Genomic DNA, 13,357 nt, shown 5'->3' on the forward strand with positions numbered 1-13,357 from the left:
TAGCTAAAATCTAAATGGATGCTTTCCCGGTTTTAATGGGTTGAATGAGTTTCCTGTACCACTTGTATTCATTAAAATATGTTGTCTTCAACAGAGAGTTGGGTGCGACCGTGTGTTGGGCTCCACTGCAGTGCCTGATGCATGTGGCGTGTGTAAGGGAGACAACTCCACATGCAAGGTCTACAAGGGACAGTACACCAAACAGCATTATACAAACCGTAGGTCATCTCCTCCAAGTTTATATACAGTTGTTCCATTCTGTTGTTGATCATATTTTTTACCTCTTTGATTATTTGTTACTTTTAAGGCCGTTTCGTGACACAGTTTAGCCTCATGTGTTCAAACTTCAATGCGTTCTCTTGTTAAATTGCTTTGAATTATTTAGGAGAAAAAAAAGAAGAAAAAAATTCTACTAATGTGGCCAGTCTGTAGTGGCGTTTCCATAAAGCCGTTTTTTGCGCATTAAGGCTTTTGCGCATACATCTTTTTATGGAAACACTTCAAATTTAGCGAAATAAAATGCATTGAACTCACAGGATGGGGTGCTGGGGGGATGGCAGCTTCCAACACCGGCCACCCCAGCCCCCGCTTGTGATCAAAGTAGTTGTCCTCAAAACCATTCATCATTATTCTCTGTCCCGCAATGGCGTCGCACGCACAGAACGGCCGAGAACAGCAGACCTCCAAGTCCAAGCTAAACAGTCGCATCCGCAACGAGCTGTAAGCTTGTTGCATGTTCAATAATGTGTCACACTTGACTGGAAAAATAGCGCCACGACTGCTTATTTTGAACTATCTCCCAAAAATCGCATTTTATCAGAGGATGGAAACAGGCTAAATCCGCTTTGTATTTTTTTTCGAATTTCTGATAATTCTCTTCCTATTTTCGAAAAAGCTTTATGGAAACGCAGCTTATGACATCAGTCATCTATGACGATAGCTAAGATGTATGACTCCATATTTGGACAAGGCTTCAACCCAATCACACTTCGATTATAGAATGAAAGTTAAATATTTCAGAAAGTATGAAACATATGTGAATAATATTCCGGGATTCTCTTCCTTGGCTGGCAGCCTCAACGAGACATTTGGTGCTGGTCAGCCCAGTGGTTTGCAAGGTTAGCTGCAGACAGACAGACACACACACACACACACACACACACACAGACCCTCTCCTGGGCAGCTCATCCCTTATAGTGCCATGTTGTAAAAGAATATATACTATATTAGTCGACTGGAGTCCCCCAGGTCTCTATTCTAGGCCCCCTCCTGTTTTCACACTACAATAAATATCTTTGCTGAAAATAGCTGCTATTGTAGGTCAGCTATTTTCGCTGCATGTTCGCCCCAGAATAGAGGACATATTTTAACTTTTTGTGTTTTTTTCGTCAATTTATAAGTGCCCTACTTGATCATACTACAACATCACACAAAAGCATAAAAAATATCAGCTGAATCCTGAATCCTGAAAAGTAACTGTTTTGGACGTGTGAAGTTTCCACCCGACAGAGAGGATTTTATGGCCTGTTGGTCTTGTGTCTTTACCCAGAGTATTATGGAGTGGTGACCATCCCCTTGGTCTTGTGTCTTTACCCAGAGTTTTATGGAGTGGTGACCATCCCCTTGGTCTTGTGTCTTTACCCAGAGTTTTATGGAGTGGTGACCATCCCCTTGGTCTTGTGTCTTTACCCAGAGTTTTATGGAGTGGTGACCATCCCGTTGGTCTTGTGTCTTTACCCAGAGTATTATGGAGTGGTGACCATCCTGTTGGTCTTGTGTCTTTACCCAGAGTATTATGGAGTGGTGACCATCCTGTTGGTCTTGTGTCTTTACCCAGAGTATTATGGAGTGGTGACCATCCTGTTGGTCTTGTGTCTTTACCCAGAGTATTATGGAGTGGTGACCATCCTGTTGGTCTTGTGTCTTTACCCAGAGTATTATGGAGTGGTTACCATCCTGTTGGTCTTGTGTCTTTACCCAGAGTATTATGGAGTGGTGACCATCCCGTTGGTCTTGTGTCTTTACCCAGAGTATTATGGAGTGGTGACCATCCCGGCCGGTGCTCGGAGCATCCGTGTGGTGGAGCTCAACACCTCCAGCTCCTACCTGGCCATCAGGGACGCCCAGAGACGCTACTACCTGAACGGGCGCTGGACGGTGGACTGGCCTGGCAGACACCCCATCGCTGGAGCCCTGTTTGAATACAAGAGGCCGTACAACAGACCGGAGAGCCTCACCTCAACTGGCCCCACCAACGAAACACTGGTCATAGAGGTACAGCATGGAGCCTAGTCGCACCAAGAGACTGAGGAATAGGGATGGGACGATATGAAAATGTTATTTCACGATTATTGTGACCGAAGAAATTGCGATTTACGATATTATCGCGATAATCAAAATATATCCAACATCCATTATCCTGGGGTGGAGCATTTGCCAAAAAATAGCAGCTCTACAAGCTCACAACGCGTCTTAAGATCGGCTACTTTTGGCAAATTCCGTTTGACCAAGAGAGTTTAAATGGTACCGGATATGCAGCTCAGCAAATAAAAGGTGAATTGATCCCAGTGCATGACGAAGGATAATTTCACGTTAAAATGTTTAATTCAATTTAAATCTCCACGATATGATTATTGTCTCCACCAGCCGAAGGCTGAGGGAGAGTATGTTTTCCCCTCCGTCCGTCCGTCCGTCCGTGCGTGCGTGCGTCCGTCCGTCCGTCCGTGCGTGCGTGCGTCCGTGCGTCCTTGCAGTTTGTGAGCAGCTAATCTCAGTCACCGTTGGCCCGATCGCTGCCAAACTGAGCACACACACTCCCTGGATGCCAATCTAGAACCTCTGCCCCACATTTTTCAAATCAGCCTCATGGTGGCGCTATAACAGGCCGATTTGTGTGGCCTGGTTGTTACCAGCTAATCTCCGGCGCCGTTGGCCCGATCGCTGCCAAACTGAGCACACACACTCCCTGGATGCTAATTCAGAACCTCTGCCCCACATTTTTTAAATCAGCCTCATGGTGGCGCTATAACAGGCCGATTTGTGTGGCCTGGTGGAGACCTGTGCTCGGAAGAGCACTGCTTCTAGTTGTGAGTGTTTTTTTATCACCATAAACGATAATAACGATTATCGTCCCATCCCTACCGAGGAATTGTTTACATGTTGTGATCAAGTAAAATCTATTCATACTTTTCCGGTTCTCTCTATTGTAGATCTTGCTGCAGGGCTGGAACCCTGGTGTGCGCTGGGAGTACACTCTGAAAAAGACCCACATCAAACACAATTATTCTTGGGCCATCATACGCTCCCAGTGCTCAGCAACATGCGCTGGAGGTAACTACATGTATGCACACACACATGCACATGCACACATAGGCCAAGATATCACACAGAACATCTTTGCCTTTGCGTTATTGTCCACTTTGTAAGATACTAGAGGGTCGCGGCCCTTCGGGCCGCTCACATCTAGTAAAAAAAAAAAAAAAAAAAGTAAAAAAAAAAGAGGAAAAAGTAAAAAAAAAAAAAAACGTAAAAAAAAAAAAAAAAAATTGGGGGGGGGGGGAACTATTGTGGCGGAACTATTGTGCCGCAGCGCACGTTTCCGGTCGGACATATTTGACCGGCGGACTATTTTATACAGAGGCAAAATATGAGGGTAATAACGAATACAACTGTATACAGAGGTTTGGAAACGACATCTTGCAAAGGTGACATGGGTGTTTGAATTTTTAAGCTATATTTAGTACATATGTAGTACATCTTGGCCAAGTGGTTTGGTATTTAAGTTAGCGATACATGACCCGGAAGTAGATCACTTACTCTTTTGTAATATAAAGATTTCGGACTATAATGTTTTCACCATAAAAGGCATGTGGACCAGATTCCTGAGTTTTGTGTTACTTTTATTCATATCTTTCCTTTTGTTAATAGTTTAGTCATGTTTCGGCATCATTAATCATTATAATCATTATGAACAACACAATTCTCAAATTTACATCAAGAGATGTTGAAAATAAATAACACTTCATAAGAGTCCAGTATTGCTCCTTGGCTGATTTTAGGAAACTCTGATTGAACACAACATTCATTTAATCAATTATTGAAAAAGAAAGAAAAACATGCAAAAAAAAGGGAGAGGGGGGGGGGATATGAATCGTGCCTTGCCAACTGGCAGCAAGGTTCATTAAAACAAAAACACTCTAATGTTGTTTTGACCCACAATAAGGTTGCACCGATTTTGGTTTCCCACCAGTAATGAAAGAAGCCTGCCAGTAGATGAGTGGTACAGGATCTAAAGATGCCTCTGTCCCTCTGTGATCTATAATGAGGCTCTTAGTTGCAGGTTAAATGGAAGCGTCCCCGTCATTACAGAGAGGACATTACTAGGACTTATTGGTGGAGGTGGAGGGACCCTTTTGTCCTTCTTATCCAACTAGAGACCTGCTATTACACACACACACACACACACACACACACACACACACACACACGCACACACACACACACACACACACACACACACACACACACACACACACAGAGAGAGAGAGAGAGAGAGAGAGAGAGAGACTGCTATTAGACCCTTGTAATGACCTGGGTGTAACCTGGGGAGCATACAAAGGTTTGAGGTGTGTGTGTGTGTGAGTGTGTGTGTGTGTGTGTGTGTGTGTGCGTGTGTGTGTGTGTGTGCGTGCGTGCGTGCATGCGTGTGTGTGTGTGTATGAGAATGCGTGTGCGTGAGAGCGTGTGTGTGTGCGTGCGTGCATACTGGTACGTGTACTGTATATATGTGCGTTTGTGTGTGTGTGTTCATGTGTCTTTCTTTGCATTCATGAGTACATGTGTGTATCTATATGAGTGCGCGTCTGCCTGCTTTCATGTGTGTGTTTAGCTGTGAACAAAGCCCTCAGTGTGGAGTGGCCACTGCCTGACCCTGCAGGTTAAAGTTCCCCACCCCAGTCTATTTAGGTCCTCCCTCAACCACCTCCATCACTGGCTCCTGATTGTAGTCCCTAATGGGTCAAGGGTCATTTGCTTTATTAAAGAGTGTGAATGACCAAATTGCTAGAAAACAGTGGTGTGCATGGGGCTGAGATTTGCAAAATAGCCTCGCCTAAGGCCAAATACCAACCTGGGATTCAAGTTTCACATAAATCAGGCCTGACAAATGGCCCAGGATTGATTCAAGGAAGCACACCTAAGTGATATCAAGGTGTTTGTGAACAGATAATGGTGACTTCTAATACTTTGATGTCTAATACTTTTGACATTATATTCTTATTTTTTTAAACATCCACACAACCAAAAATAGTTTTGCTCTTTGTGGCTTTTGTGTGGTTGAAATAGCTATTAATCATGCGAATGAGAGATATTATAAATACTTTCCCACACTGTTTTGCTGGCACAAATGACAGAACCAGTGGTATAGTAGTACACAAATATAGTACATATCCAGTACTGTACATAGGACATGTGAAAGCACATGCATGCGTTTCCTAGCATTACTTATGACTTCATGCTGGTGATATGCTGTAGTGAAACCAGGTGCCTGGTATTTATATTTGCAGCTGGCTTCATGTGAATGTGAATGTCTCCTCATGCAGGCCAGATGAACACCAAGTCAGCGTGCTATAAAGATATGAGGGTCCAGGTGAATACCTCCTACTGCAATCCCAGATCCAGACCAGCTACTGGACTGATGCCCTGCCACACCCAGCCATGTCCTGCCAGGTTAGATCCCTGCACAAGTTATTATATTAAAACATCATATTAGATCAGAGTCAGAAACACTGTTAGGCTACTTGATAATGGTTAGATAGTGTATATGCTGATATTTTTCGTATCGTCGTTGTCGGGTGGAAACCTTGTATGTCCAAAACCTTCCTTTTTTTTTGTTATTATTTGAAAAACGATTTAAAATAGTGAAAATAGCCGATCTACAAGCACACATTGCGAGGCGTTGTGTGCTTGTAGATCTGCTATTTTCACTACTTTTGTTTGACACTTTTGTATGATGAAGTGGGGCTTGCCGCTTTAATTTACAAAAAAACATACACATTTGAAACTTGGAGATACAAGGTTTCTGCCTGACAGTGACAATATATTTAAGTATAAATGATGTGGTAATGACTCTCAATCCCAAAATAGTTATTTTATATCAGTATAATACAGGGGGTGTCTTACGATCTGTGTTTGATGCAAAGTAACTCCACGCACGTAGGACCTTGGAAATGGCCTTTTGGCCTCTTTTTGCTTGAGCAATAAATCATTTATTCTCAATGTGGACCTTATGAACCCGGGGTTGCAGGTCACAGGATAATTTGAAATGTGGAACAATGCATATTTTAGAATATTGCCATGGTGGCATTCTTATGACCCGAAAATATGTATTAGCTACTTCAGAATTTCCTCCGACAATCAATCAAGTGAAATACTGTCGCTGCAAAACATAAAAAGTGAAGTGAAAGAGCAATGTAGGCATTCCTTCATTTGTAGAAATCACAAGTCTCAGATTGAGACCATCTGATTTAAGTCATCCATGCTGTGCCAGAGATTATCTCCTCATCATCTCATAGCAACAGTGTTTGGGTTGGCTTGGGGCCTGGTGCCTAGGTCTCTCTCACTCTCTCAATCTCTCTTATTCCTCTCTCCTTTCTATTTACTGCTGCAGGCCTCTATCGTCTCTGTCGGGTGGAAACATTGTATGTCCCCCGACATTGCATGCAAATCGTTAAAATCACTAAAACGATAGAAAAACATTTACACACATCTTTTTTTTCTCCTCTAATGACTATCTAAAATACGAAATCCTTGTTGTAAAAAAAAAACAAAGTTGTGCTTTAACTTCAAACTTAGCATAGCACAAAAACAGCATACCTACAAGCTCAAGATGTGTCACCTCGCAAGCTTGTAGATCGTCTAATCTCGCTGCTTTTTTGTGACACTTTAGTATTTGAAAGTTGGGCATTCATTAACCAAAAAAAAAAGAAAAAAGAAGAACATGGAAAGTTGAAATATGGAGATACAAGGTTTCTCCCCGACAGTAACTATATCATGCCTCTGTCTACCATTTATTGCCTTCTTCTTCACTGCAAACTCAGCAGGCTTTGTGTTTTGACTTCTCGCTCTCCTGTGCCCCCCCCCAGACCTCTGTATCTCACTATTCAAACCACCTGCTGCTTCTCTCTAAACGCGTTATTGCCCTACAAAACCCACACATCTGTGGCGTCACTGTTTGATATTCAGCATGTCAAAAGCAACTGTTTATTGGTTGAGTCAACCGTGCTGCCCTAGCCCATTCAGGCCTAGAATTATTGAATGCTTTAACCAGTGAAAAATAGCAGATATACAAGCTGCGAGCTTGTAGATCTGCTATTTTTGAAAAAGTCGTGAAAATATGTGCAAATCTTTGAATAATATGTATTTTCAAAGCGAACGTTTGTAACTCAAATTTTGCTTCTGGGGAGGTCCCTGGAACTAAATATTTTGAGATGGGGGTCCCTGGCAAAATAAATATCATTTTGGGGGTCCTTCACATGAAAAGGTTTGAGAACCACTGACATAGTAGTCTCTCAAGAACAGACTAACTGAGCTCCATTTATGTGAAAAACACCTTTTCTTTGACGATGGCTGGCCAAATTGCTGACATAGTTTTCAAAAGGGATTCAAAAGACACTTACAGAATCTGGTCAAAATTAGAATTTTCAAGATTTTTCAAAAATAGCAGATCTACAAGCTCGCAGCGCGGCACTCAGTGCCGCGCTGTGAGCTTGTATATCTGCTATTTTTCAATAGTTAAAGCATAAAATAATGGGCTAAATGGGCTAGAGAAGCACCTGTTATGGAGGGATGGCTCTCTTCTTGCGTCACGTAAAGTTAATTTATAGTTTGGTGGAAGGATGTGGCACAAAACAGAAATGTGCACGCGTTTGCATCCTTAGTTTCGGTCCATTTTGTACACTCTTCTGCGTTAGAGGACTTTACTGTGTGATGACTTCAACCTATAAGACTTTTCCATGTGAAAGGAATGGTTAACTTCTGTGTTGACTGTAATGTGGTTCTCATTCAGCTCTGGATCCATGTCGAATACATTTTAAATCACACTCTTTCTAACACTGTGGATGCCCGCAAAAGACAAGCCAGGCCCCATTTGGGGTTTTTGGACTTGCGCTGATGTGCGCAAAGCTAAGTGCCAGTTTGTTGTGGGTGCGGGATGGGTGGCCACAAGGTTGCATGAGGTCACTGCTGTCACCTTGAGTGGTATGATAAACAGTGTGTCTCTGGGATATGATGATACCAAAGACAGAGAGAGAGAGAGAGGGGGAGAGAGAGAGAAAGCCATCCATGGTTCTGGTGTTGGTCCAGGGTGTGTCTCTGTGGGATCTTGGCTCAGCTCTGCTGAGTTCAGTCACGGCCAGAAGCCCTGACAGACTGGGCCAGGCCGGACGGTGTCGAGGCCGCGGCACAGACTGAAGGACCAGTCAGTGTTTAGCTGGTGACGCGCCGATCATAGGGAGTGGACCACTCACTGACACTCAGGCCATGTGTCACGCACGCACGCACGCACACGCAGAGGCACGTTTGGGAGTGAGTCCTCCCCCTCGTCTGTGCTGCTCTGGACATTGTCACAAATGGTAAAAACCCTGACCATGAAATTCATAACCGGGGGACAATTTTAGGTCAAGATTGTTATTAATGAGGGAGTTGTCCTCTGCTCTGGACTGTACGTCTGTTTTTCTTTTTATTTACATCAGCGTCATTATTTCACCAAGTATAAAAAACATGTCATGAAGTTTTAGGAATTTCACCAGATTTGTCATGTGTAGCTTAATATACAGACAACTATTAATTACAAATGTTCATGATGACGATGATTTCAACATTGTAACTGATGATGAATCCGACAATTTTAACCTAATACACATTAAAAAGAAAAAGAAAAGAGAGAGAGAGAGATCAATGTGAGCTGTTAGGTCAGCTATTTTTGAAAATTAACCCCCAACAGGGATGACATTTGTTGTTGTTAAATTCTGATGTTATTTAAGATAAATATCAAATATATCAGACCCCATCGACGATCAAATTGAATGACCCAATGGGGGGAATATCAAAAGCAGAGGTATGGATTCCCATCCCCCCAGCAAGTCCGACTTCTATCTAACTTTAACCAATTTGTGTCACACAATGAAATAGCAGACCTACACCTCACAATGTGTCGCATCCACGACGCATTGTCGGTCAGCTAGCTTCGTGCGACGGAAGTATTAATCACGCTTTGTATATCTTCTGGCGGCTAACAACAACAAAGTGCAGACTCCAACTATCCAGCCAAGGTAGAAATGTATTCCCTTGTCTGCCTGATTTTATTACAACAACGTACTGGCTGCAATGACCTTGAATATCAGCCATATCTTTCTGATAAGAATTTGTGACAAAAATGCAGCATATCTAGAGAGCCTATGCGTGTCTAAAACAGCTGCCGGTGTCAGTTCTTCTGACAGTATACATTTCATTTCTCCCTTTCAGGCTAATATGTACAGTATATATTTGGAGTAATGGTCTCCAGGACACCAGCCAAAGAGCTGTTTTGGGATTGTTCAGTTGGACTTTGATTTTCTCTGGTCTGTGAATAAACCAAGGTCCTACAAGGTAACGGCTAGACATATGTTTAGTTGGCTCGGCCTTATTATTTGACTACAGTTTTTTTGAGAAATTGGTGCGCGGTTCACTGGTAAAGACCACGCCTTCAAATGTTACATCGATGCGAGTTGTTTATTTCTTGACGTAAGAAAGTTGTTGTGGAGATGACTGGAATGCTGCGCAATGGGACGAGGGAGGGAGGGGACGTAGGGATACGGAGTGAGAATGAAAGTTCATGATGATGGGTTTAGGACAGAGGTTCTCAAAGTGGATTCCAGTTACTTTGTGGGTTCCTTTATGGGGGTCTAAATTGACCAATACAAGTCTGTAACTCTGACAGAGTTAAGAGGAGACCTAGGACGAGAGGGACGGCGATGCGTGGAGCCCGGAAGCCGCAGGTGCGCGACAACACCAGGGCGGAGTTAAACCCTGAGTCTTTGGCTTGGGGGTCCGTTGATGATCTTCTGATCCCCGGTGGCAGCTTCACCCAGCTGATGGCTGCTCAGGGACACAAGTACACTTGCACTGTGGCAATAAAGTTGATTCTGAATCTGATTCAGATGGCTCTGATGAGCTGTTAGGGATTAGGGAAGTGTCTTGCTCAGAGACACGTTGACGTACATACACTAGTAGTGGGCAAGCTGAGCGTCAAACCAGTGACCTTGCGATCTCCAGACAGCCTCTCTCTACCTGCTCAGCTACAACCGCCACCCCGTTAGGAACTTGACAGCACATGCGAGAGTTGAAAGACAGGGGAAAAACAGGGGAGACTGGGGCTGGGGGTACTGGAGGGATGCAACATAAAAAGCACAGATGACAGGTAAGACATAGATATATGTAGGTGTAAATACCTCAGTGATTGGCAGGAGGGGAGGAGATAAGGGAGGAGTTGTTATCAGGTGAGATTGTTATCAGATGTGGTCTTCCCTGCTGAACATACTGTACATTGTTCCAACTCCTTTTGAGGACATCTGTGAGAGCTGCAGCTGCTTTATTAAAACTGTGAAGACTGTACCAACTCTCTAACACAACATAACATGAAAATACCTCCTACTATGTGGGAGGGATACTTAACATGGCACTGCTGTAAAAGACAATAATTACTTTTGACAAGTATCACGTGCAATGTCAGATGTTGGTGCATGACGGATACATTTCACAAAGGCTGCCACTATAGTACTGGTGCAGAATAGATGCAGAATTGTACACGGGGGGCTAACAACTGTCAACAATGTATGTCTCTGAAGAAATAACACTAGCATTTATCAAGAGGCCCGAGGCAGCTGCTGTAGTAGAGGCGTCAATTCCTCTGTGCCTCTATTCTGAGTATTCCCAGGTACACTCTTAGCAATGGTCTAGAATATCAGCCAGATTCTTGCTAATGAAATGGACACTGCTGACAAGTTGTGTCTTGATTTATGAGCAGAGAGTGGCTTAGCTGAGATAGTGACCTCATCTTCACTGTGATTGTGTATTTTCTGTGTCTCGCGAAGATGATGATGTTGTTCAGTCCCCAATTCTGATCATGTTCCCCCTGCATGTGTAGGCCTGTTTGGTTATCTTGGGATGGAGTCAAACTGTGGAAGATGGATTGCAAAATCCGTCAGAAATCCTTGGGTGTTGATTGGACAATCAACAAGGCTCTCCTAGTTCCTGAACAAGACATTGCGGATATTACACATAGCAGGGCTTTATAGTCCCTGGACATCAGCACATCTACTGTTTCCACTTATGCTTATGATTCACTGTATACTCAGATGTGCATCATGTCATACATCAAAAAAAGCCAATGTACAAGCTCACACTGTGTCGCAGTGTGACGCGTAGTGATCTTGCAGATCGTCTCATCTCGATGCGTGGCACCGTCTCACAACTAAGTATAAATGAGGCCTCGGTCCAAGTCACTCTCTGTGAGAGCTTCAGCTGAATGCCTGAAAAGCAGTGTAATGTAATGTAATCATAGGGATTGCCTCACTCTTTTAAGAAGTGCTGAAAGGCTAGGTGGCACAGTTTATGTAGTGCTGGCATCGTGTGCTCTCCCAGCCATAGTTTCATCGTGTCCATGTCCAGAGGAGTAGCGGCCATGCATATGCAAGAGCACGTACACAGCACACACACACAGGACTTCCACATGTTGCAGGCCAGGAGTCTTCAACGTTTTCAGTCCAAGAAGGACCCCTTAGTTGAGAGAGAGATGAAGCAGAGACCCCCACAATCTGTTAATAGATTCCATATAGTTTCATCTTTTGACAGCACAATCATCAGTGTATTTTGGATTCATGTCAATTTGAGTTTTCAGATATTTAACCACTTGAGCCGTCAATACTTATTAAACTTGACCTTTCACTCTGTACCTAGTCTGCTCTACACCAACGCTCTTTGCCGAAAATAGCTTGTAGATCGGCTATTTTTGGCTAAAGTTCCCCGAATATGGACGCTATAGTGGTTCAAGTGGTTAATATAAAAAAGGAGGAAAAAAAGTTTCTATCACACAAAGATTTGGAGAACCCCCTGTAGTAACTCTGAGGACCCCCTAGGGGTCCTGGACCCCCTGTTGAAGACCCCTGTTGTAGGCTGTTGTGTGGCTAAGACTCTAGTATTATTGGCTATAAGCTGTTGTTCGGACACGCACGCACGCACACACACACACAAACATGCATGCACCCACGTGGGCATACGCACAGCCAGTCTTGAAGACAAGGGTGGGAAGGAGTCGGGTTACCATGTAGGGAAATAGTCGTTCCCTCCCAATCCCCCTGGGACAATGTCCTGTGTCCCTACCCCACCCCACCCCACCCTATGAACGTTTCGGACCAAAACCTTAAATACAATCCCTCATGACTGACACACATGATATTTTCACACTCTCCCTCTCTCCCTGCGCTCTCGTTTTGTCTGGGGAATCTCCCTTCTCTCACTCTTCCCACTCCAACTGTGTTGCCATCGTTGTCTTCCCAACATCTGCTGAAGTCATTCCTAATGGTAGCTTTGATTCATTATTCAAGGCTGAATGAATCTGGTCAGAAAGATTCAGTGGCTCGGACACTCTCCGTTAATAACAAAATGCCATCAAAACTTAAAGTGATCCCTGACTAATACGACAAATATGTCTTAATACATTATAATTGTCCTCTATAACTACAATGTAAAATTAAAAACACCTTAAATATTTTATTTCTTCTAGAAATAGCTAATCTTTCACTCAGTAGGGGAAATGCCTGTCGCAAGTTGATGATGTCATAAATGTCATGTGTCATTTTTATGGCATGCATGTGCAAAAAAACAAAACACAAACACATTTGAAATATTGATTTGATGCTCATATTAACCATAGGAAGTATTACGTTTGTTTTTATTTTCACATGCATGCCATAAATTCCATAGGGATAGATCACACTTGACATTTATGACATCATCAACTTGCGACGGGCATTTCCCCTATTGAGTGAAAGATTAGCTATTTCTAGAATAAATAAAATAATTGAGGTGTTTTTAATTTTACATTGTAGTTATAGAGGACAATTATAATGTACTAGAAGCTGGGCCGCCCGAAGCGTCTAGTCGGCGACCTGGCCAACTCGGGAACGATGTAAATAGAGAATGAATGCCCCGCCCTTTAATGCAAACCCCATTATACCTGTTGTCATAGGACCTGTTTTGACCATCTGTTTGCCTGTGTCCATTTATGCCCATATATGGAGATATCTGTATCTGTCTGTCT

The 13,357-nt window shown here is 43.2% G+C and overlaps 1 protein-coding gene across 1 annotated transcript in view; it reads left to right on the top strand.

Moving 5' to 3' along the window:
- adamts16 (ADAM metallopeptidase with thrombospondin type 1 motif, 16) overlaps positions 1-13,357 on the top strand; it is an 80,989-nt gene that overhangs the window by 53,898 nt on the left and 13,734 nt on the right. Inside the window, exons 16-19 of the mRNA XM_080746002.1 lie at positions 95-218; positions 2,030-2,274; positions 3,210-3,330; positions 5,601-5,727. Of these exons, the coding sequence (XP_080602128.1) occupies positions 95-218; positions 2,030-2,274; positions 3,210-3,330; positions 5,601-5,727 (617 nt within the window). The remainder of the gene's footprint in view (positions 1-94; positions 219-2,029; positions 2,275-3,209; positions 3,331-5,600; positions 5,728-13,357) is intronic.

Source organism: Nannobrachium achirus (assembly GCF_963921795.1).
Source record: "Nannobrachium achirus genome assembly, chromosome: 2".
In the NCBI taxonomy this organism is placed as follows: Eukaryota; Metazoa; Chordata; class Actinopteri; order Myctophiformes; family Myctophidae; genus Nannobrachium; species Nannobrachium achirus.